Source organism: Bos taurus, chromosome 5 (assembly GCF_002263795.3).
Source record: "Bos taurus isolate L1 Dominette 01449 registration number 42190680 breed Hereford chromosome 5, ARS-UCD2.0, whole genome shotgun sequence".
In the NCBI taxonomy this organism is placed as follows: domain Eukaryota; kingdom Metazoa; phylum Chordata; class Mammalia; order Artiodactyla; family Bovidae; genus Bos; species Bos taurus.
This window is the reverse complement of record NC_037332.1, coordinates 51,216,038-51,243,111: the sequence shown is the minus strand read 5'-3', so window position 1 is coordinate 51,243,111 and position 27,074 is coordinate 51,216,038. Positions and strand designations below refer to the sequence as shown.

Here is a 27,074-nt window from a genome sequence, read left to right as displayed (position 1 = left end):
TGGAGGGTAGTTTATAGCTCTTTTAACATGTATAAGGAAAAGGAAAGGTTATAACTGAGAGGTAAAACATCTTCAAGTGTTTGAAAACTTAACATGCTTCTGCATAACTCATGGGTCAAAGAGAACTCAAAGAAATTAAGAAGTATTTTAAATGAAAGTGAAAACAAAACATATCAAAATTTGTGGAAGGCAAATAGTAAGTGGAGAGGAATTTATAGCTCATTTAACGTGCATAAGGAAAAGAAAAGGTCTCAAATCAGTGACCTTGGTTTCTGACTCAGAAAACTAAAAATAAGAACAAATTAAATCAAGCAGAAGAAAGGAAATACTAAGTTCAGAACAGAAATCAAATAAAGGGAAAACAGAAAAATAGAGACAATCAATGAAACCAAAGACTGGTTCTTTATGAAGATAATAAAATTTATAAAGACCTAGTTTGATCACAGTTCAGTCGCTCAGTCGTGTCCAACTCTTCGCGACCCCATTAATTGCAGCATACCAGGCCTCCCTGTCCATCACCAACTCTCGGACTTCACCCAGACTCACGTCCATCGAGTCAGTGATGCCATCCAGCCATCGCATCCTCTGTCGTCCCCTTCTCCTCCTACCCCCAATCCCTCCCAGCATCAGGGTCTTTTTCAATGAGTAAACTCTTCACATGAGGTGGCTGATACTGGAGTTTCAGCTTCAGCATCATTCCCTCCAAAGAGAAAGGTAAAAGACATAGCTACCAGTATCAGGAACAAGAGAGGTAACATCTGTATAGAAATCTACAAATAGCAAAAGGACAATAAAGAAATATTTCTTGAAAGATGAAAACTAATAAAGCTCATTCCAAAAGAATGAATTTTCTGAAGAGCCCTATATCAATTAAAGAAGTTGAATTTGTAGTTTAAAATTTCCTCACAAAGAAAACATCAGACCTTGATGGTGCCACTAGTGAATTCTACCAGTACTGTTTAAGAGAATTATGCCAATTCAACAAAAGCTCTTTTCAAAAATTAGGAGAGACTGCTTCATGCAGTGAAACCAGCATTACTTTGATACCAAAGTCTAAGAGAGACATTTCAAGAAAAAAAAGTTCTCAACCAGTATACCCCTGATGAGCATAGATGCATCTATTATTAACAGAATTTTAGTAAATCAAGTCCAAAAATAAAGAGGATAGGTATATAGAAAAAACATTACCAAAATACTATATAAAAGAGTAAAATACAAAGAAACTTCCTCAACCTCAGAATGGGCATCTATGAAAATGGGCATCTACAGATGACATACTCAACAGTGAAAGACTGAATGCTTCCCCTCTAAAATCAGGGAAAAGCAAGGATGCCTACTCTCAACTCTTTAAGCCAAGATTGTACTGGAGGTTCTAGACAGTGTTTAATAAAGCAAAAAGAAAATGTAAAAGACATACAGATTGTATCAGATCAGTCGCTCAGTCGTGTCTGACTCTTTGTGACCCCGTGAATCGCAGCACGCCAGGCCTCCCTGTCCATCACCAACTCCCGGAGTTCACTCAGACTCACATCCATCGAGTCAGTGATGCCATCCAGCCATCTCATCCTCTGTCGTCTCCTTCTCCTCTTGCCCCCAATCCCTCCCAGCATCAGTCTTTTCCAGTGAGTCAACTCTTCGCATGAGGTGGCCAAAGTACTGGAGTTTCAGCTTTAGCATCAGTCCTTCCAAAGAAATCCCAGGGCTGATCTCCTTCAGAATGGACTGGTTGGATCTCCTTGCAGTCCAAGGGACTCTCAAGAGTCTTCTCCAACACCACAGTTCAAAAGCATCAATTCTTCGGCACTCAGCCTTCTTCACAGTCCAACTCTCACATCCATACATGACCACAGGAAAAACCATAGCCGTGACTACGCCAACCTTTGTTGGCAAAGTAATGTCTCTGCTTTTGAATATGCTATCTAGGTTGGTCATAACTTTCCTTCCAAGGAGTAAGCGCCTTTTAATTTCATGGCTGCAGTCACCATCTGTAGTGATTTTGGAGCCCAGAAAAATAAAGTCTGACACTATTTCCACTGTTTCCCCATCTATTTGCCATGAAGTGATGGGACCAGATGCCATGATCTTCGTTTTCTGAATGTTGAGCTTTAAGCCAACTTTTTCACTCTCCACTTTCACTTTCATCAAGAGGCTTTTTAGTTCCTCTTCACTTTCTGCCATAAAGGTGGTGTCATCTGCATATCTGAGGTTATTGATATTTCTCCTGCAATCTTGATTCCAGCTTGTGTTTCTTCCAGTCCAGCGTTTCTCATGAAGTACTCTGCATATAAGTTAAATAAACAGGGTGACAATATACAGCTTTGACCAACTTCTTTTCCTATTTGGAACCAGTCTGTTGTTCCATGTCCAGTTCTAACTGTTGCTTCCTGACCTGCATACAAATTTCTCAGGAGGCAGATCAGGTGGTCTGGTATTCCCATCTCTTTCAGAATTGTCCACAGTTTATTGTGATCCACACAGTCAAAGGCTTTGGCATAGTCAATAAAGCAGAAATAGATGCTTTTCTGGAACTCTCTTGCTTTTTCCATGATCCAGCGGATGTTGGCAATTTGATCTCTGGTTCCTCTGTCTTTTCTAAAACCAGCTTGAACATCAGGAAGTTCACGGTTCACATATTGCTGAAGCCTGGCTTGGAGAATTTTGAGCATTACTTTACTAGCATGTGAGATGAGTGCAATTGTGCGGTAGTTTGAGCATTCTTTGGCATTGCCTTTCTTTTTGGGATTGGAATGAAAACTGACCTTTTCCAGTCCTGTGGCCACTGCTGAGTTTTCCAAATTTGCTGGCATATTGAGTGCAGCACTTTCACAGCATCATCTTTCAGGATTTGGAAAAGCTCAACTGGAATTCCATCACCTCCACTAGCTTTGTTCGTAGTGATGCTTCCTAAGGCCCACTTGACTTCACATTCCAGGATGTCTGGCTCTAAGTCAGTGATCACACCATTGTGATTATCTGGGTCATGAAGATCTTTTTTGTACAGTTCTTCTGTGTATTCTTCCCATCTCTTCTTAATATCTTCTGCTTCTGTTAGGTCCATACCATTTCTGTCGTTTATCGAGCCCATCTTTGCATGAAATGTTTCTTTGGTATCCCTGATTTTCTTGAAGAGATGCCTAGTCTTTCCCATTCTGTTGTTTTCCTCTATTTCTTTGCATTGATCGCTGAAGAAGGCTTTCTTATCTCTTCTTGCTCTTCTTTGGAACTCTGCATTCAGATGCTTATATCTTTCCTTTTCTCCTTTGCTCTTCGCTTCTCTTCTTTTCACAGCTATTTGTAAGGCCTCCCCAGACAGCCATTTTGCTTTTTTGCTTTTCTTTTCCATGGGGATGGTCTTGATCCCTGTAGGAAAAAGTAGTAAGTCTTCCTTTATTCACAAATACCTGTGTCTATGTAGAAAAGTTAATAAAATCTACAAAAAGAAAGCTTCTAGAATTAATAAATGAAATTAGCCTATAGGATACCAGACCATTACTCAAAAACCAGTTGTGTTTCTTGTACACTAAAAATGAACTAACATGAATTTAAATTTTAAAAACATATTTTATAATAGTACCAAAATATAAAATGCAGATAAATCTATAATACATGTAAACTAAAAACTACAGGATATTGCTGAGATAATTTAAAGCCTAAATAAAGAGAGAAATTATATTTTTGGATCAGAAAACTCAGTATTGTTTAATTCCTCCACTCAGTCTACAGATTCAACACAATTTCAAATCACATTCCTAGTAGGCTTTTTAAAAAATGAGATAGAGTTTCAGTTCAGTTCAGTTCAGTTCACTCAGTCATGTCCAACTCCCACACCATAAAATTCATCCTTTGAAATTCTGTAATTCACTGGCTTTCTTTTTTTATATTCATAGTTTTACAACCATCACCATTGTCTAATTCCACAAAATTTTCATCACCCCAGAAAGAAACTTCATATCCATTAGCAGTCACTCTTCATCCCCTCTCAAGACCCCAGCCCTAGGCAATCATTAATATATTTTCTGTCTCTGTGGATTCTCCTTTTGTGAACATTTCATCTAAATGGAATCAAACAATGCGTGTCCGTAGTGTTGTACTTCTTTTGCTTGGTACAGAGTTTTCAAGTGTCATTCATGTAGCATGAATCAGTATTTTATTCTTTTTTTAGTGGATGGATAATTTTCCATTGTATAGAGATATGCCACATTTAATTTATCCGTTCATCAACTGATGGACATTTGGGTTGTTTTCACTTTCTGGCTATGAATGAATAATTCATTCATGAACTGTTCATGTACGGATTTTTGTGTAGATGTGTTCTTGGTCATATAGTAACTCTGTTTATCTGTTTGAGGAATTGCCTAACTTTTCCAAAATAGTTGGCACCATTTTATATTCCCACCAGCAGCAAGTAGGGTACCAGTTCCTCCACATCTTGCCAAACTTATTATTGTCTATTCTTTTATGTTATAGCCATCCTAATAGGTATGAAATGGTTGTTGTTGTTCAGTTGCTAAGTCAGGTCTGACTCTGCGACCCAGTGGTGCCAGCCTTCCCTGTCTTTCTCTGTCTCCTGGAGTTTGCTCAAACTCACGTCCTTATAGTCAGTGATGCTATCCAAACATTCCTCCTTAGCACCCTTTTCCTCCTGCCTTCAGTCTTTCCAAGGGCCAAGGTCTTTTCCAGTGAACTGATATCTATTGTTACTTTTGTAACAATAGATTTGTATTTGTTATTTTTATATCTGTTTGTTATTTTGATTTCCCTAATGATTAATGATGTTAAGTGTCATATCTGTGCTGCTTATATCTGTTTTGGAAAAATATTCAGAAAAAAAAAGAAAAATATTCAGATCCTGTGCTCATGTTTTAATTGGGTTATTTGTCTGTTTACTGTTACGTTTTAAGAGTTGTTTATGTATTCTGGATACTAGTCCCTTATCAAACAAGATTTCCAAAAATTGTCTCCCATTCTGTGTATGTCTTTTACTTTCTTGATGGTGCCTCTAAAGTGCAAATTAATTCTGATGAAGTCCAGTTTATCTATTTTTTTCCTTTGGTTGCTTGTGATTTTGTTGCAGAAACCATCACTTAATCCAGGATCAGAAAAGACATGTTTTCTTCTAAGAGTTTTTTAGTTTTGGCGGTTACATTTCTGTCTCTGATCAATTTAAAATTAATATTTGTATATAGTGTGAGATAAAAAATAGTTGAACATATTAGAGGATCTAGTAGTAGATCCACACATATATGCAGTTCATTTTACATAAAAATGTAAGAGAAATTCAGTGAAGTCTTTTAAATAGATGAATGCTGCTTGAGTGTTAAGTATCTATTTGCCAGAAACAAACGAACTTTGACCTGTACCCAGCACCATATACAAAATTAACTCAAAACACACCATAGACTTAAATGTAAAAACCAACATTATGAAACTCTTAGGAAAAAATTAGGAGAAGATTTTTGTGACACTGTGTTAAGCAAAGATTTCTTAAGTATGAATTAAAAAGTACAATTGATAAAGGGAAAAATTGATGATTTGTAATTCATCATTAACAAAAGCTTCTTCAAATAACACTGTTAAGAGAATGAAAAGATAAACCACAATGTGGGAGAAAGTATTTGCAAATTACTTAGCTGATAAAATAGGTGCAGAATAAAGAATTCCATAAAGCCCAGTGGAAAAAATAGACAAAAGGCTTAAACAGATGCCTCACCAGAGAAGGTGGTGTTTTCAGAAAGCACATTACTCAACATCACTAGTCATTAGAAGAATGAAGATTAAAACTACAGTGAGGTCCCGCTGTGCATGATTTGAATCATTTACAATGATTCAAATTACAATTTAAAAGATAAATCCATACCAAGTATTGATGAGGCTGTAGAGCAAGTAGAACTTTCATACACTATTTTGGATAATGAAATAGTCTTGCAGTTTCTTAAAAAGCTAAATATACATTTACCATAGGAACCAATCATTCCACTCCTTGGTATTTACCCAAGAGACATGAAGAGAAAACTTACACATAAGTGTTCATATCAGTGTTACTTGTAGAGAAAATTGGAAACAGTCCAAAATGCCCATTAGTAGCTGAATGAATAAACAAATTACAGAATGTTCATATAAAGTAATGAAATCCTACTCAGCAATTAAAAGGAATGAACTCTCGATACGTAAAAATATGGATGGATTTCAAAATAATGATGCAGCATAAATGACGCCAAATAAAGCAGTACATACCAATCTTATATAATCTAGAAAATGCAAATTAGTCTACAGTTGGAAAACACAGATAAGCAGTTTTCAGGGCACAAGACAGTGAACCTGGTTGGACAGGAAGGAGAGATTACACCAAAAAAAAGGGCGACAGGGAAGCCTTTGTGGCCAGGGGGTGAGGGGAAATGCTGATGGATATGTTTATTGTTTTGGTAATGATGATTTCACACTTGTATTGCTATGTCACAACAATAAATTTTACACTTTAAATCTCAGCAGTTTTGATATCAGTTTTATATCAAAAACACAGAAGTAACAAAAATGAGAGGTTCTGTGTTTAGGGTTGTTCTTCCTCCCTTAAAAATGATTTAAAAATTGATCATTTTATTTTATCCACTATAGGGCTTCTCAGGTGGCTCAGTGGTAAAGAATCTGTCTGCCGGTGTGGGAGACATGGATTTGATCCCTGGGTCGAGAAGATCCCCTGGAGAGGGAAATGGCATCCCACTTCAGTATTCTTGCCCGGGAAATCCCATGGACAGAGAAGCCTGGCGGGCTGCTGTCCATGGGGTTGCAAAAGAGTTGGATACAACTTAGTAACTAAACAACAACTAGATATAAATTACTATTTGATTCTGTTACATAATAAAATCATTTACCCAGACTCTTGAATTATTGTGGAGAATAACATAGACATCTTAATTTTTAAACTTTTTTCTTTCCCTAAATTTATTTTGAAGCAGCCGATTATAGTGGAAAGAAAACGGATATTAGTGTAAATAGATACATGTTTGAGTCTAGCCTACAATTTTCTGTATGTGAGCTTGGGCAGGTTAATCAATACCTGAATCTATTTACTAAGTAAAATGAAGCTGTCTGCTTCATAATATTGTTTTGAAAATCAACTGAGATAAAAGTATTTTCCATAATGGTACCTTTCATTGTACCTGCAATTTTCTGTGTGAATGTTTTGGGCAATTTACTTGATTTCTTTGGATGTATTTTTAAATCTAAAATAGATATTCATCTTATAGGATTGTTTTCGGAATTGACTGAGATAACATGATCATCTGCTATAACATGACTTAGTACATGATGCATAAGAGAGTTTCATTTTCAGAGGGTTCTGAAAATTTGTTCCAAATAGTCAGTCTCATCAAGAATTTAATAAAGTTACAACTAAGAATTTTTTAAACTGAGCTTTAAAATTAATACTTACTTTGTACCAGCTATTGAAGTTCATATAAAATTCAGAGTTTTCTCATTTGTGTTCTATATGAAGCATAGTTTTTCTCAAAGGTTTGTGTGATTTTGTAACCATAGATTGATCGTACATAGAGTAAATAATATTTTTTTAAAGCATTTCTCTTGCTTCTTGATTTTTATTGTATCTTGTTAAAAGTAGTACTTTATCATTGAAATGCTGCCTGTAACAATTTTGCTTCCCATGTTTGTTAATTCAGGGCTGACTCAGAATGAGAAAATCTTCTTTATATTTTTGAGTTATTTACAAATAACTCAGTAAACTATTTGTTTCTGTTTTTTACACTTTGGAAATTCAAGTGACCAAATAATAATCAGTGAGTCTCAGGTTAGGACTGTGATATAGGTACAGCTCACAGTATTGCTTGTAGATCTCTGGCCTGCCCTGTCCAACTGGAATTTTGAAAATGGATCATAGAAGCATAACTGAACAACTACCTCTACTCTGGATCTGTGGAGGAATCTAGATTGTGGACTCTCTGGAGTAATGAGATACCCTTTTGTGGTTTCCATCATGGTTCTCAGTCCATGTGCTTTGGTATTGTGAAAGATTATTGATTTGCTTCTGAATGTTCTTCATCAGCTAATGCTGAATTGATCACTATTACTGTGTGACAGATCTCTGATACTCAAGATATTTGGGAAACACTCTTCATTGGGATCCTCTGACCAACAGTTTAGTATTTCTTTAAGAGTTCAATAATAGAAAAGTTACTTTTTAAAACACTGTTGGTTGACTAATTATACATACTGAAACTTTGTAAAGCAACAGTTTATTTTGAAATGCCTAGATTTAAGTTTGTGAACCTCTTCAGAGGTTCTTTCAAAACTCATTATTTAAATACCTGAATTAGTCTTCATGAATTTACATAATTTGTAGTATGTTCGACCACAGTATTTAGAGCTATGTAGTATTACTTCTTTTTCTGTATTGATTTTATTTTCTGTTTTGTAGATGGTGATGCCCAGTCACTTAAGGAGCACCTTATTGATGAATTGGATTACATACTGTTGCCAACTGAGGGCTGGAACAAACTTGTCAGCTGGTACACATTGATGGAAGGTCAGGAACCAATAGCACGAAAGGTACATATTAAGAAATGAATAGAAATATTTTTCTTAAACAGTTCATATTTTGTTGTTAATTTCCATGACTTATGAAGCCTGAATTGGAGAAAAAGACCATCAAAATGTTACTGTACACTAGTGCACATAGAGTGAGGGTGTATTATATGCTAGCCACTGATATAAGCATATCATATACATTATTAACTAATTTAATCCTCATGAAAAGTCTTTCTAAGGTAAGTATTATCCCCATTTTATAGGTGAGGAAATAAGGACAGAGGTAGCAAGGTTCAGGATCTTTTAGAAAGCCACTTGAGTTTACATACTTAAATTTTTTTAAACTTGAAAATGCAGTTGTTTTTCTTATCCAGATTTTAAGCTATATAATTACAGTCTAGAAACATTAAAAATGACCCATTTTCTTTATTTTGGGGAGCTAAAAAGTCATTTATGAAAGTGTCAGTATTGCAATAGTAGAATAATACCCAGTACTTAAGGTAGATCTGTCAACCTTACAGAAGTATTTGATAGTGTAGTCAGGTAGAGCAGAATTATTTATCTGGTTTTATTTCCACATAAAAATGATTTAAAAAGTCAATTATATAACACAAGGGTATAAACTTCTAGTAGACCAAACCATAATTGGGTTTATTTGAAACTGATGCTACAAAGTTGATATATTACCGGTTTGTATTTGTATATCTGTGGTTTAGGTATAGAACTGAATTTTGTTCTCTAAATAGAATGTGAATATGCCTTTGATTTAGTTAAGTTTTGTTCCTTAATTTCACTCAGTCTTAAAGCCAATTTAAAGTTAAGAGTCATCTCTCCTAGGAATGCTAGCCATAAATAAATTATATATATATATATGTATATATAAAATATATAATTACTCCAGTAATCTCGCCTGGAAAATTCCATAGACAGAGGAGCCTTGAGGGCTGCAGTCCATGGGGTCACAGAGTTGGACACAACTGAGCACACACATATATGTGTGTGTATATATAATGGCCTACAATTTTTATCTATAGTTCCTATAGAACTGAGTGTTTTGACCATTTGAAGGATAAAATATTTAGCTGTAAAACTCTCTAGAAGACTTTTATTCCTGGGTAAAGAAAAACCTATGTCTAGAATACATTCAAATGTGTTAACTTGTATTAATTCAACATTAATGACATGTGTTTTTTCCTTAATAAATGTAGAATATCATATAGTAAACTGATCAGCTGACAACTCCTTTGACATTTCTTCTTGAAAGAGGCCTTATTGGCATTTTTTGAACTCTATGTCTGATAAGCAAATTAAAGAAGATAAAGAATGATGAAGACTTCATATAGGGAGAAGGAAAAAAAGTTTAAGAAGTCTTATTGTTTAGTCGCTGAGTCGTGTCCGACTGAAGCCTGCCAGGCATCTCTCTCCCTAGGGTTTCCCAGATAAGAATACTAGAGTGAGTAGCCATTCACGTCTCCAGGGGATCTTCCTGATCTAGGGATTTAACCTGGATTCTCCCAAACATAGGCAGGTTGTTTACCATCTGAGCCACCAGGGAACCCCAAGAAGTCTATTAGTAGATTATATATTTATTTTTAATGAGGCAGTTGGAATTTGCTTCACTTGTAAAATAATTTTCAAACTTTAGTGTGTATTAAACTATCTAGAGTACCTATTAAAATGTCTTCCTTCAAACTTAAATCAGTTCAGTTCAGTTCAGTCCAGTCACTTAGTTGTGTCCTACTCTTTGCAACCCCATGGACTGCAGCATGCCAGGCCTCCCTGTCCATCGCCAACTCCCAGAGTTTACTCAGACTCGTATCCATTGAGTCAGTGATGCCATCCAGCCATCTTGTCGTCTGTTGTCCCCTTCTCCTCCTGCCTTCAATCTTTCTCAGCATCAGGGTCTTTTCTAATGAGTCAGTTCTTCACGTCAAGTGGCCAAAGTATTGGAGTTTCAGCTTTAGCATCAGTCCTTCCAATGAATATTCAGGACTGATTTCCATTAGGGTGGACTGGTTGGATCTCCTTGCAGTTCAAGGGACTCTCAAGAGTCTTCTCCAAAACCACGGTTCAAAAGCATCAATTCTTCAGCACTCAGCTTTCTCTATAGTCCAACTTTCTCATCTGTACATGACTAATGGAAAAACCATAGGTTTGACTAGATGGACCTTTATTGCAAAGTAATGTCTCTGCTTTTTAATATGCTGTCTAGGTTGGTCATAACTTTCCTTCCAAGGAGTAAATGTTTTAATTTCATGTCTGCAGTCACTATCTGCAGTGATTTTGGAGCCCAAAAAAATAAAGTCTGTCACTGTTTTCCCATCTATTTGCCATGAAGTGATGGGACCAGGTGCCACAATCTTAGTTTAAATCAGTAAGTCTGGGAATTTCCATTTTTCCTATGCTTCTAATCCCAGTAGACTCACATAAAGAACAGACCCTGATGTCAGTAGAACTTACTTCAAAGAATAGACTTGACTGGTTTTTTAGAATCTGAAGCCCAGCTTCAAATTTTACTAATTTCTGATTGCATTAAGAAATCTAGAATTGGTAATACCCCTGCTCTCATGTAGAAACAAAGTTAACCATATTCCTAGGCCTCAAATCATCACTAAAATGTCTCACTTAAAATATCAGGCATTCATCTTAAAACCAGAAATAAAACAGGCAAATAGGCAGGAAGTACAGTGGAACCAAAATCCAAGAGAAACAATGGATAATGGAAACAGATTCATGAGGAATCCAGATGACAGAAGTATTAGAAACCTTAAAATATTGTGCTTGTTATGTTAAAAAAAAAAAGTTAAAAAGAATGTAATTCTAAAACTGAACACTAATATGAAAACGTTAAGAATTAAGTGCTTGTTATTTGACCAAACCATATTTGGATTTATTTGAAGCATGTTACAAAGTTGACCCATTAACAGTTCATATTTGTATATCTGTGGTTATTTGGGTGAAATACTAGACTAAAAAGAAACAATGTGTAAATGATAACACCATTAGAAAATAGACTAAAGCTTAAAGAGACTGAAGAGTGGAAAATAAGGAAAAAAGAGGGACACATGGAATGCAATGAATAAGCGTAACATAGATTTAAGTGGTCTCCTCAAAGGAAAGGAAAGACAGTATGGGGTAAAAGTAATACTGGAAATAATAGTTGAGAATTTTCCAAATATGATGCAAGGTATCATGCTACAGGTTAAAGAAATGCTCTGAATCCCAAGCTGAAAAAATTCAGACGAAATCATACACAGAAAAACTGTTAAGAAAACAAAGATATCCCCAGTAATAGGCAGAAAAAAAGATTTATTACCTTCAAAGTAAGGGTAAGACAGATGCTTTCTCAAGAGAAAGCCAAAATAAAATATAATAATAATGCTGTATCTTCAATACACTGAAAGAAAATAATTACTAACCTTGAATTCTATAACCTTGGAAAGCATCCTTAAGAATAATAGTGAAAAAAGTTGTTTTCAGATAAATTGATAGGATGTGTTACCAGCATATTTGCACCAATGGAAATAAAAATTGTTTTCAGAATGAAAATTTACTCTGTACAGAAGCTTGGAAACACAGGAAAAAATGCTGACTGGCAGAAGCAAATACTATAAATGAGTGTTAAGGTAGGCTCTTTAAAATAGTAATAATTTCTTATGAGGGTCAGGTGTGTATCAAATTATGTACATAGCAATATTAGCAGATAGTTGCCCCAAGACAACCCCCATTATCTCCATCTCTTCATAGCCACAGCATTGAATAGTCCCCATCCACATTGTACCAGGGTCTGTACTGGTTTTGTATTATACTGGTCTTTGTGGCCAGTGACATATAGCAGAATCATAGTACAGGATATCACTTTCAAGATTAGATTTTAGGTCAAAAGGTGTAAAATAAGTCATGGGAATATATTGTACAGCGTGGTGACTATAGTTAAAAATACGATATTGCATATTTGAAAATTGCTAAGACTTCTAGAAGATCTTAAAAGTTTTCATTGTAAGAAAAGAAACATAATTATGTAAGGTGATGAATGTTAACTAGACTTAGCTGTGGTGATCATTGCACCATGTGTATAAATATTGAATACATTGAATATTGTGTTGTACACCTGAAACTAATATGTTATTGCTCCTAATTTTAAAAATTAAAGATTAAATTATAAAAGACACCTTGGCTTTACGTCTTGGGTGCACACACCCTATTGCTGTCTCATTTCTCAGTCTGAGAAATTCACCTGCACACTCAGGCAGCCTATGGATGGGCTCACATGTTAAGGAACTGAGATCTCTGGGCAGTAGAGAAGAATGGATATCTGCTAACAATGATTTGAGTGAGCTTGGAAGTGAAACCTCCAGTCTCATTTGAACTTTGAGTAATTGAGGTCCCAGCCCACAGCTTGACAACAACCTTGTGAGAAACCCCAAGCCAGACCAGCCCAGCTAAGCTGCCCTAGATTCTTGACCCTCAGAAACTATGTGAGATACCGTTTGCTTTGCTAAGCTGATAAAAACTTCAGGGAATTTATTATATAGTAGTAAGTAGCTAATATGGACTTCCCAGGTGGCACAGTGGTAGAGAATCCACCTGCCAATGCTGGAAGACACAAGACCCTGGGTTCGATCCCCGGGTCAGAAAGATTCCCTGGAGGAGGAAATGGTAACCCACTCCAGTGTTCTTCTTTGGAAAATTCCATGGACAGAGGAGCCTGGGTGGGCTAAGTCCATGGGGTTGCAAAGAGTCAGACATGACTGAGCAAATAAGCATACACACACAGGTAGCAATACTGATTTTCGTACCTGGAAGTTGTGTGTTATGGTAACAGAGACTTGAGATGTGGTGGTGGCTTTGGGACTGGGAAGTGGGTAAAAGCTGTGAGAATTTTAAGAGTATTAATGAAAGCCTAAAGTGCCCTGAATAGTAGTAGAGTTTTAGACTTTGAGGAGGCTGCCAGTGAGATCTTAAAGTGAGGAAAGTCTTCTTGGAACCCAGTGATTTTTGTCATAAGATGGAAGAAACTTTTAACAACATGTCACTGAAAGGTAAAAAATACACTTAATAAACTTAATAATCTGCCAAAACATTGAAAGTACTGCTGAGTTTCTTCTTGTTCTGCTTCTAGTCAGATGAGAGAAAAGAGAAGCTAAAGAAAGGACTGTTAAATAAAAAGGAGCCAAGACTTGCTAGTTTTGAAAATTACCCTCTCCAGATGACAGACAATGTTGAAACAAAGAAATGCTTCCAAGCAAAAATCAAACTCAAGGCATTCTCAAGAAAGCATGGTCTAAAGTTGAAACCTAAGGTTGTGACTGTAAAATTTCTTTGTTAAGATCTCAGAAAAGATGAAGGTGGTGCCTCGGGTACACTTCAGAAAAAAAGGCCCTTTAAAGAATTTCAGGGTGTTCTTTGCTCTTCCTTTCAATATATGGCTTTTAGGACTATAGGGCTTCTAAGAAGCTTCAGGATGGTGTCCCTGAGCCTTCTCAATATAAACCCAGAGTAGAAGGGACTTACCTAGATAACATTTGTGGTTTTGACTTTTGCCTCCTGGGTGAAACTCCAGTGAAATCCAGTAAAGATCCAGTGTTTTCAAGAATCACTGTCATTTTGGACTGTAGAGACAGCGTAAAATTTTAGAAACCTTTGGCCTCCCAGACTTACACAGGCAGGGATCAGACTAAGAATTTACTCAACTGCAAACATGTGCTGACTTTCATGAAAGAAGGTGACTCAGAAAACAACCAGGTGTTACGAAGAGTAGTTTTTTCAGGTCAAGGCAAGAGTGAGCTCTAATCAAGGAACTTTCAGTGTTTGCTCAGGTGGATTTCAGAATTTCTGTAGACTAATAACTTCTTTGTACCCCTTCATTTCCCCACTTTAACAGAAATATCTGTCTGAGATTATCTTCTGCCTTCCCCACCATTTTATTTTGGGTGTAAGTGGGGCAGTAAATTTATCTTCTCGTTCACAGGCCCATAGATCTATAGGCCCATACTCAAGATGCTTAAGGAACTTATACCCAAGAATCTTCATCTGTACCTTCATCAGATATAGATGACACGTGTCTGAACTTTGAGTTGATGCTATAATGGGATGGGACCAGTTGGGAGCTTTGCAGGGGTGGAGTGTATTTTGCATGTTGGTGACAGGAACAATAACTTTATTGGTACCAGAGGAGTGTACTGTAGGAGATAACCTTGACGATTGCACCCAGGTTATCACCACCTCTTGTTATTCATACTCATGTAATCTATATCATCCCAGAGTTGGTCTCTGTGACTAGTAAAATACAGCAGAAGTTATAGTATTATATGTTGTCAAAATGAGTTTATAAAAGATACTGACACTTCTAACTTGGGAGGGCTCTCTTGCTTTCTCTTGGATCAGTCACTCTTGAGTGAAGCCATATGTCATGCATTCAGCCTATGGAAAGACTTACATGATGAGGAACTGAAGTCTCTGCCAACAGCTGCAAAGGAACAGAGGCCTGCCAATAACACATGAATAAGCTCGGAAGCAGATTTGAACGTGATTAACCACTGTGACCTAATTGACATGCGCTGCACTTAGTGCAGGATACAAATATTTTTTAACACATGCTGGGCCATCAAGCAAATTCCAATACTGTATGCTAGAAATTATTCAGTGTATTTTCTGTCTCTCAAGGAATTTAGAAGTCAGTAACAAAAAGATAACTAGATGATCCCTCAGCTACCTAGAAATGAAACAGTGTACTTCTAAGTAATTCTTCGGTCATAGAAGATTAACATGTAAAATTAGACATATTTTGAACTGGTTGGTAACTATACAGCATAAAAGTGACTTAAGTCATTCTTTGAATGTAAATACTGCAAAAGAAGGAAGACTGTTGTCTCAAGAAAAGAAGAAAAGGAAATTAAGACTAATCAAGAACTAAATGAAGTAGACATAAAACAGAACAAAAAAAATGCATTAAATGACCAAAGTTGACTAATTGTAAAGAACATTGCAATTTGACTAGTAAAATAAAGATGAGTCCTGGGAAGACTCTGATCAAGAATAAAAGGAAAATAGGCACAAGTCATCTGTATTAGGAATGAAAAGGGGAATACAATAGCAGAGTCCAAAGACCTTTTTTAAAAGATTGATTTTGAACAATTTTATGTAATTTGAAAATTTAGGTGAAGTGGACAGATGTCTAGAAGAATGTCAAATGTCTAGAGAAGAATGTACTAGTGTTGAGTGAGAAATAGAAAATCTCAATTGCCATGTCTGAATAAAGAAGCTAAATCATTAAATAAACATCTTTTCACAAAGAAGACTGTTAACTCCAGAAGGCATCACCAGTGAATATTCTACCAAATATTTAATAACACAGTATTAGCAAGCCAGGCCAGAAATGGGCAAAAAAAAAGAGTTAAAAATGGCCAGGCTGCAGGGATAGAATGGATACATGTATATGTACAGCTGAGTCCCTTCACTATTCACCTGAAACTATCACAACATTGTTAATTGTCTATACTCCAATATAAAATAAAAAGTTTAAAAATAAATAGGCTGGATTTTTTTCAAACACAATTTTTATTTTACTTAGAAAATCACTTGTTATAATTTTAGTATTATCTGAATAAAGTAGAAAAACCATCTCAGTAGATACAGAAAATGCATTTGATAAAACTCAGTATCAATTTATGATTTTTTTTAAAACTAGAAATAGAAAGCTAAAGCTGTTGCAGACAGTACTTATTGATAAAGTGTTCAAAGCTGTCCCTCTCAGATCAGGGACAAGACAAGGATAACTATATTAGAAGTCTTAGCCAGGTGGTAATGTGAGGAAGAATAAAGATTGAAGATGAAGAAGTAAAATAGTAATGTTTAGAAGACATAATTGTATATGTTGAAAATTCCAAAAGCTCTACCAAATAAGCCATTAATATTAATAATTAAGTTTCACAAGGGGAATGGATATAAAGTAAATGTATTAATAGAAAAACCAATTATATATAATCAACAAAGTTGAATTTTAAAATAATGTTTCGATGAGATGGCTGGATGACATCACCGACTCGATGGACATGAGTTTGAGTGAACTCCGGGAGTTGGTGATGGACAGGGAGGCCTGGCATGCTGCAATTCATGGGGTCTCAAAGAGTCGGACATGACTGAGCAACTGAACTGAACTGAAGAGATAAAAGTACCAAGAAATAAACTTAGAAAAACTGCTTTTCTACAATGAAAATTACCAAACACTACTGAGCAAAATTGAAGAAGACCTAATGAGTTAATGGTCAAAGGGTCACCAAGCTTACTCTGTAAAAGACAATAAATCTTTTCAGCTTTATGGGCCAAAATATTCACTTTGGCAGCTACTTATCTCTGCTGTTTTGGGTGCAAACACAGCCATTGGTGATACTGGACATGGAACAACAGACTGATTCCAAATAGGAAAAGGAATACGTCAAGGCTGTATATTGTCACCCTGCTTATTTAACTGATAAGCAGAGTATGTCATGAGAAACGCTGGGCTGGAAGAAGCACAAGTGGGAATCAAGATTGCCGGGAGAAATATCAATCACCTCAGATATGCAGATGACACCACCCTTATGGCAGAAAGTGAAGAGGAACTCAAAAGCCTGTTGATGAAAGTGAAAGAGGAGAGTGAAAAAGTTGGCTTAAAGCTCAACATTCAGAAAACGAAGATCATGGCATCTGGTCCCATCACTTCATGGGGAAACAGTGGAAACAGTGTCAGACTTTATTTTGGGGGGCTCCAAAATCACTGCAGATGGTGATTGCAGCCATGAAATTAAAAGACGCTTACTCCTTGGAAGGACAGTTATGACCAACCTAGATAGCATATTGAAAAGCAGAGACATTACTTTGTCATCAAAGGTCCATCTAGTCAAGGCTATGGTTTTTCCAGTGGTCATGTATGGATGTGAGAGTTGGACTGTGAAGAAGGCTGAGCGCCGAAGAATTGATGCTTTTGAACTGTGGTGTTGGAGAAGACTCTTGAGAGTCCCTTGGACTGCAAGGAGATCCAACCAGTCCATTCTAAAGGAGATCAGCCCTGGGATTTCTTTGGAAGGAATGATACTAAAGCTGAAACTCCAGTACTTTGGCCACCTAATGCGAAGAACTGACTCATTGGAAAAGACTCTGATGCTGGGAGGGATTGGGGGCAGGAGGAGAAGGGGACGACAGAGGATGAGATGGCTGGATGGCATCACCGACTCGATGGTTGTGAGTTTGAGTGAATTCCGGGAGTTGGTAATGGACAGGGAGGCCTGGCGTGCTGCGATTCATGGGGTCGCAAAGAGTCGGACACGACTGAGTGACTTAACTGAACTGAACTGAAACAAATGGGAATAACTGTGTTCCAGTAAAGTTATTTACAAAAAAAAAAAAATAGTTTTAGCCTATGGATCAGAGTCAGCCCACCCCTGGTCTGTTGTTGTTTAGTTGCTTTGTTGACTTTTGCAACCCCATGGACTGTAGCCCTACAGTCTCCTCTGTCCATGGGACTTCCCAGAAAAGAGTACTGGAGTGGGTTGCTATTTTCTTCTCCAGGGGATCTCCCCGACCCAAGGATTGAACCCTTGTCTCCTTCATTGGCAAATGAGTTCTTTACCACTGAGTCACCAGGGAAGCCCCACCTCTGATCTAGGTGTTGGTTAATTAATGTCTGCTGCTGCTGCTTAGTCACTCAGTCATGTCCGACTGTTTGTGACCTCATGGACTATAGCCCACCAGGCTCCTCTGTCCATGGGATTCTCCAGGCAAGAATACTGGAGTGGGTTGCCATTTCCTTCTCCAGGGGATCTTCCTGACCCAGGGACTGAACATGGGTCTCCCACATTGCAGGCAGATTCTTTGCCATCTGAGCCACCGACATCATAAAAAGAGGGGCAACTAGATATTATCTGCGTCTTATTAGAATATAACTCACAATCTATGAAGTAGTCTTACTAAAAATTGCAAGAATAAAAAGATAAATGGTGAATTTTTTGGTTAAAAGACACTTGAGACTTCTCAATTGCAGTGTATGGGCTTTATTTGGATTGATATTAAAAATCATTTTTATTTTAATTGGTTTTAATTTAATGGATATTTGATATTAAGGTATTCATTTTAATACTTTAGGTGTGATAATATGGTTATGTTTGTGTTCTTGTTTTTAAAGTGTCCTGAAATGTTTGTATAGAATATCACAAATAAGATTTGTGTTACACATTAACACCTGTGATTTCATATTTGTATTATACTTCTCGACTAGTCTGTCTGTCTTTTTACCACTAGGTGTTCTTACCCTGATTTCAAGGTCTGGATCTAATTCATTGTGTATTTCTAACACTGAACATAGGTACTTAGTAAATGCTGCTAAAATGAGTATAACTCCTCAAAAATAGTAAATGTGTCCATTAGGCCCAGTGTTATCAAATTGTTTTGAAGTAACAGATTTCTTTAGAAGTTACTTCCTCTTTCCAAGAGGGGAGAAGTAGGCACTTGAAGTCAATTCTTTCATAAGCCACTGTAAAGAGTACACTACATTAGGTTTATCAGGTATATTTCATGACGTTAGTCAGATTGCCCACTAGTGTTCAAAGCAAAATGAACAAATGGAAATTATGTTTAATTCAGCTTTATCTTGTATTTCCCTAACTAACTTAGTAAAGAAACTTGACCTTCATTGTGGCCATGAATTAATAGAATCCAAGCATAGATTTCATCTTGTGCTTGCTCTTTATCTCTGATGTAGAAAAATATTATAATTCACCTAGGAAAAAAACATTTTAGCTGTCATCTCTAATTCTGAAACATAACTGTTATTTCTGAACATTCACCTTTCTGTCTTATATCAAATGTATATTTTAATGGTTATAGTAACTAGATAAATGTAACTTTGTATCTGGTATTTTATAAACCTGTTTCTTCCTATTACAGTCTTAATAGCCATCATTTTAAAGGTTATTTTCAGCACAAACATTTTTAATGAAGATAGGATACTTTATATACACAAATATAAAGGAGTTACTAAATGAACAAATAATGTACGTATTATGACACTAATATATAAATATGCTAATTATTTTTCTCTGATGCAGTGCTGTTGTATTCAGTCTTTAATCATTCATGTAGTATGATTCTTGCAAATAAAAATTGTTGGAGGACAAATTCATATCTTGCTTTAAAAAACTGCTTTTTAATATACTACTTTTGGAAACAGTATAATCTTCTAAGTACAGCAATAGTATTCTGAGTAGTGCTAATTATCACTGTAAGGTGTTGGAGAAAAGAAAAAAATGAAAAAATTCTGAACCCTAATAAAGAGTGTGTTTTGAAGTACTCTTAATTTTTTAAAAATTTTTGTTTTTTGGAGTATAGTTGATTTACAGAGTTACGTTGGTTTGGGGTGTATAGCAGTATGAGTCAGTTATACATGTCTATGTAGTCATCCTTATTTAGATTCTTTTCTCATGTAGATTATCACAGAATGTTGAGTAGAGTTTCCTGTGCTATACCATAGATCCTTGTTGATGTCTGTGTTGTAATATAGTAGTGAAATAGGGAATTAATGTTTATTTATTGTTGACAGTGAGCTTCTGACAGTTAAATCACCAGATTCTTTCCAGGAAAAGAAACTGCTTACTTAGAGAATACATACCTCAATGTAAATCATAATGGACGGTTTTCTCTTTTTTTTTAAATTTTATCCTGTTTACTTATCCCATTACCTGCTCTACTGTTAGAATTTCCTCCCCCACCCCCGACCCCCTGCATAAAATGAGGCCTGTGAGTACCTCAGTTTGGCAACCTACTGATGATTAGTAACTAACATATTCTTACTCGAATATTGAGTCCCAGAGCAGAAATTTCTGATTGTTAGGAATATTTGATTCTTAGCTTTATAGCTCCATTAATCTTATAGATAATGTAATATCCTTTGCTTCATGCTTAACTTCAAATATGATATAAAACAAATTAGTTCTGGTTTAGACAGTAATATACTAGTTTATATAATGCGTTCATTACAGAATCGCACACTATTACTTTAGAAATGTAACAAGTATGATTAGGAGAATATATATTATAAAGTATCATAAAAATTAGCATTGAATTGGACGTTTTAAATGCTAGCAAACTACCTTTGAACTTTTTGAGCTGAAACAACTTCCCTGCAAGTGAAAGACAAATTCTGAGTCCCTTACTGAATTGATGCTAAGCAAGTGAGTACAACAGTCATTTGGAGCCTCCCTTTTGCCATATTTGTCTAATGTATCACGTATCAGGCTGATTACTATTTTCAGAAACAGTGTTCATGACTGAAATCCTACAGTTAACCTTTAGAAGATCAAAAGGAAATATACTTATTAAAAAGGTGACCCTAATATATACATTTCTTCTCTTTCTGCTTTATTGCTTGCATGTTTAGCAACTTTTTTTTCCCTTTCATTTGTTGCCTGGAACTACTCAGTGTGCATTTAAAGGTCAAACAAAGTCATCTTAGGATGGAAAACTAACATATCAATTACAGGGCATAGCTGAATATTTTGGCAACAGTAATTTGGAGTTACTGTTTTAAAAGATTTATTTTAACATACAGAGTGTTATTATAGCTGTTGCTAGCTGAAATTATATAAAACTTTAAGTGGTTTTTAAAGGTTTTTTGCTTGAGATCAAGTGCTAAAAGATAAAGTATGTCTGTATCTTTAATCCGAACCGTATTTACACTTTGCATGCACTTTCTCATCATAAATACTAAGTGTATTCATTATTTATAGTATACCAAAGTATCTCCATAGAGTAGTAGAATGCCTTACTATACTGTCTGTTAATATTTGTATCATGATTGTTCATATTCTGTTAAATATTAATATTTCCAAAAATGTTCCTTTCTTTTTCAGCTATCCAGTATCTTTTATATTAATGAGTTTTAATAGTTATGGTTTTTTCACTGGACATCTGCTTTTTCTAAAGTCTTTTTAGAGATATGTTATTCAAAACAGTAAGATATATCAAGCTATAGCTGACACTAGTTTGTTTTGTTTTCTAGGTGGTTGAACAGGGTATGTTTGTAAAGCACTGCAAAGTAGAAGTATATCTCACAGAATTGAAGCTCTGTGAAAATGGAAACATGAACAATGTTGTAACACGAAGATTTAGCAAAGCTGACACAATAGGTAATGCAAGATCCTGTTTCTTTGTTAAACCATTGCTATTCAAAATTTATTTAAAATTCTATTTGTTCTATGCTACTAAGATGAAAACAGTTTTAAAGGTTTATCCTTAGATATTACAGATTTCCAAGCTTGATACAATATGTCATAGCTTAAAGTTGAACTGTTTATCATTTCTAGATGTACTTTACATTATTAGATGAGTTTAATATTTGTGCCATTTTACTTTTTAAAAAATCAAATAATTATAGTTTTAATTTAGCATTTGAAAATATATGTCATGTTTGTAACATGAATTATAAATTAATGTAGAACTTTAAATACTTGCTTAGGTAAAACTTTGTCAGGTAATGTACTTTTTAATAATAATAATTTACCCTTCTTTAGCATGAAGAATGACTTGTTTAATTTGTTTTTTCTCTCATTCTTGGGAGTCCAAATACAATTAAATAGCTAGTAAAGTAGTGGGCTTAGCATTATTATGACTCACTGATTTTTTTTTATATAATGAGTAGGTTACAGAATTATAGTATCAAATATGTGTGCCTAACTCTGTCTATATATTTATATATCTACATATGTTTATATATCTACTGTCTGAGCCACCAAGGAAGCCCATATATTTACCTATCTACACAAATAGATGTATAAAATGTTAAAATATATGTAAATGTTTTAAAATATGTACATTTTTAAAATTCTGCTTAAAAGCTACATTTTAATTATAGATCAAGGATGTATTGAATAAACAAAACAAAGCTCATAGATTCAAAGAACAGATTGGCTGCCAGATGAGTGGGGCTTGGGGGTTGGGTGAAATGGGTGAAGGAAATTAAGAGGTATAAACTTCTGGTTATAAAATAAATCATGAGGCTTTCATGTACAGCATGGTGACTGTACTCAGTAATATTATATTGCAAATTTGAAAGTGGCTAAAATGTAAATTTTAAACCATTATGTCACACACCTAATACTAATATAATACTGCAAGTCAATTATACTTCAGTTTTAAAAAGGAATATATTGAATAAAATGCTTTGTAAATACATGGTTATGCATTTACTAACAATTGCAGTGCTTTTTGATGAAAAAACTGAAAATAAAAATTATAAATAGTAGTTATTTTCAAATAAAGTTCTTGGAAAAGAAAATTATTGGTGATAACATTGATCTTGTTGTAAAATGTAAATGGTCACTGGAGAAGGACATAATACTTAATGTAGAATTCAGCAAGGAAGTGAGATTAGCAAATTTATGAATTACACCTATATAACTTTCCTTGTTGAAATCAGTCATTAGATGCACTTTATTTTATTTTATTTTATTTTTTTATTTCTTAAATACTTTAATGCTATTTTCATGCAGAATGTTTTAAATAATCTTTAAAATGGTATTTGAAGGACATGATGGGAGCATATTATAAAACTACACTAAAATAGCACAATTTGTTCTAAAGCAAAGTCAGACATTTATGTTCTTAGAAAAGCAATATACGTTTCAAAACATAGTTTCTAGAGATATGTGCAGTATATGTGTAAATGACAGAAATCAATGAGTATATGCCACACAGCTGAAAACAATGTTGTACAGACTCAATTAAGTAGGTTTATGAAACTTTACGTAAGATCTTTACAAGTACACATGGGAAAATCCATATTTATACAATTTGAACTAAAAGAACAACATCCACTTTCAAATATATATGTGGTTTTCATTCCATTACCAAAGAAAGGCAACGCCAAAGAATGCTCAAACTACCACACAGTTACACTCATCTCACATGCTAGTAAAGTAATGCTCAAAATTCTCCAAGCCAGGCTTCAGCAGTATGTGAACCGTGAATTTCCTGATGTTCAACCTGGTTTTAGAAAAGGCAGAGGAACCAGAGATCAAATTGCCAACATCCTTTGGATCATCAAAAAAGCAAGAGTTCCAGAAAAATATCTATTTCTGCTTTATTGACTATGCCAAAGCCTTTGACTGTGTGGATCAGAATAAACTGTAGAAAATTCTGAAAGAGATGGGAATACCAGACCACCTGACCTGCCTCTTGAGAAACCTGTATGCAGGTCAGGGAGCAACAGTTAGAACTGGACATGGAACAACAGACTGGTTCCAAATAGGAAAAGGACTACGTCAAGGCTGTATATTGTCACCCTGCTTATTTAACTTATATGCAGAGTATGTCATGAGAAATGCTGGGCTGGAAGAAGCACAAGCTGAAATCAAGATTGCCGGGAGAAATATCAATCACCTCAGATATGCAGATGACACCACCCTTAGGGCAGAAAACGAAGAGGAACTCAAAAGCCTCTTGATGAAAGTGAAAGAGGAGAGTGAAAAAGTTGGCTTAAAGCTCAACATTCAGAAAATGAAGATCATGGCATCTGGTCCCATCACTTCATGGCAAATAGATGGGGAAACAGTGGAAACAGTGTCAGACTTTATTTTGGGGGGCTCCAAAATCACTGCAGATGGTGACTGCAGCCATGAAATTAAAAGCTGCTTACTCCTTGGAAGAAAAGTTATGACCAACCTAGATAGCATATTCAAAAGCAGAGACATTACTTTGCCAACAAAGGTCTGTCTAGTCAAGGCTGTGGTTTTTCCAGTGGTCATGTATGGATGTGAGAGTTGGACTTTGAAGAAAGCTGAGCGCTGAAGAATTGATGCTTTTGAACTGTGGTACTGGAGAAGACTTTTGAGAGTCCCTTGGACTGCAAGGAGATCCAACCAGTCCTTCTAAAGGAGATCAGCCCTGGATTTCTTTTGAAGGAATGATGCTAAAGCTGAAACTCCAGTACTTTGGCCACCTCATGCGAAGAGTTGACTCATTGGAAAAGACTGATACTGGGAGGGATTGGGGGTAGGAGGAGAAGGGGACGACAGAGGATGAGATGGCTGGATGGCATCACTGACTCGATGGACGTGAGTCTGAGTGAACTCCGGGAGTTGGTGATGGACAGAGAGGCCTGGCGTGCTGCGATTCATGGGGTCGCAAAGAGTCGGACACGACTGAGCGACTGAACTGAACTGAACTGAATAGGAAAAAGCCTAGAAGAAAAAATATCAAAATGGTAACAGTGGTTATCTCTAGGTGAACATTTTATTTGTATTTTATGTATTTTTGCAATGAGCAAGATTTATTGCTTCAATCAGGAAACAAGTATTCATTTTTATAGAAAGACTAAAATAACCTCCCTTCCTTGACTTCTTCCTGTAGCCTCCTTCGTAGGTGATTTTCTGTTTTTTGTACTGCTTACATGGGTGTATCCACTTTCGAAGTTCATCATTATATATTGACGATTTGTGCATTTTTCCATATGGATTTACACTTCAGTTAAAAAATCAGTGCTGCCAAAATACAAAGTAGTATTAATAATATACTTACAGTTATTTGATGTAATTTTTTAAATCTTCTGGCTAGTTTGCTCTAAGTTTTGAAGTACACTTTAATGTTTACTATGTAATTAATGCCTTAATTAAACTGTCTTTCACTGTAAGACTGTTAAAGAGCATTAAAAGCTAAGTAGAACATAAACAGTGCTATTGAACTAAGTTTGATTATGTAGGTTAGGTGTGGCTTTTGTTTTTTAAGAAAACATGTATTGTTAGACTTAGTATTTTACAAATAATGTTTTGTCCAAAATTAAGTATTCTAAAAGAGGTATTTTATATTTCTTCATATGTTATAAAATATTTTAAGTGTAATTTTCTTGAAATCTAAGTTAGGTGAGTTATTGACAATGTTTAAAAATACTTTAAAGATTCATCTAAATATGGTACCAAAACTTAATAACTCTCAAACATGTAGATACTCCTGTATCTTACTTTACAACAGATAAACTGCTCTGGGTTTTTAAAAAAGACTTCTCCCACTCAGGTAATTGGTTTAGAAATAAGATACCTGGTTTTACCTTAGAATCAAGAGATTTTTGACCAACTTCTCTTCAAAGATGGCACTTTTTTGTTTGTCTCTATATTCTATTTAATTTCAGTTAGCTATTTAAACTGTAAATTATATTCAGCTTAGTATAAATTATTCTTAAATTGATTTTGTCGTAACGAAATTTCATCCTGTGGCATCTCTGAATCATACTTTAATTTCTAACACCAACACATCATCAGAAAATACATTAATTTTATAATGTATAAGAAGTTAAAGTGCACCCTGTATAATGTAAACTATATTTTAGTATTATGTGATTGAACTCTTACCTTTGAGATATTAATTTCTCCAAGTAATTATCTGTCAGAGTTACAATTATCATTTTGTTCCTAAAAAGTATACCCTGTCTCAAAAACTTGATTGCTTTATATATTTCCTACGTATTTGTTTATCTTCTCTTATTATTATCAGTATTTTAAATTTAGGATTTTTATGCTAGTGAGCACTTATCTCTATGTGTACATTATTAAATATTTATTATATTTACATATCTTTCCTCCTTATGTCTAGATACAATTGAAAAGGAAATAAGAAAAATCTTCAATATTCCAGATGAAAAGGAGACCAGATTGTGGAACAAATACATGAGTAATACATTTGAACCACTGAATAAACCAGACAGCACCATTCAGGATGCTGGTTTATACCAAGGACAGGTATTGTTTAGCAATACTGTTTATTTTAAGCATACTATCCATGAAGCTTTTGAGATTCATAAACTTTATGGCTATCCTGACACTCTACAATGGGTTCTACTATCTCTGATTTCCTCTTTTCTAACTCATCTGTTCTCTTTTCTCTGCTGGTCACTAGTTATGCACTAATTATAACTTCTTCTCTCCTTGAGCTTGAGAATAACCTACTTTTTAAAAATAAATTATTTTCCATTGACAAATAACTAATATAATAAGGGATCAACATACTTTTTGTAAAGGATCAAGTAATAAATATTTTTGTTTCAGCGGTCTTTATGATCTCTGTCATGACCACAACTTTGCCATTGTAGTAGCAAGAAAGTAACGGTAAACAATATGTAGAAAATGGATATGGCTATGTTCCAACAAACTTTATTTTCAAAAGCAGTCAGTGAGCTGAGTGAATTGTAGTTTGCCAATACCTGTTAGAAGGGGTCAACCCCCAGTTTGGTCTTTCTTTATGATACAATCCAAACAAATGAAAGACTTTATGATGTAATCCAAACAAACGAATGTGTTGAGAAATGAAGATTTCTAGACACAATCAGCAAGTCTTACTGATTCTTCCTTCCACCTCTCTCTTTAATTAATCTCTGTTCCATTTCCAGCCCTTATTTTTCAGTAATGTTTTAACAAATCCCTCTGCTTCCAGTCTTTTCATGTCCATTCTCAACCTTCCATATTTCTGCCAGAATACCCTTTCTAAAATGTAAACCTTATTATTTCCTTTCCACT

General features: G+C 35.2%; 1 protein-coding gene across 11 annotated transcripts in view; it reads left to right on the top strand.

Moving 5' to 3' along the window:
- The window catches only part of USP15 (ubiquitin specific peptidase 15), a 128,632-nt gene that overhangs the window by 32,632 nt on the left and 68,926 nt on the right, over positions 1-27,074 (top strand). For 9 of the 11 annotated variants that reach the window (XR_003034598.2, XR_009494417.1, XR_009494418.1 and 6 more), the window contains 3 exon segments: positions 8,429-8,559; positions 21,572-21,698; positions 26,155-26,300. Coding sequence is in view for 7 of the 11 variants with exons in the window: in NM_001046430.2 (NP_001039895.1) it covers positions 8,429-8,559; positions 21,572-21,698; positions 26,155-26,300 (404 nt within the window). In the remaining 4 variants the exon portion in view is untranslated. 11 annotated transcript variants of the gene reach the window in all.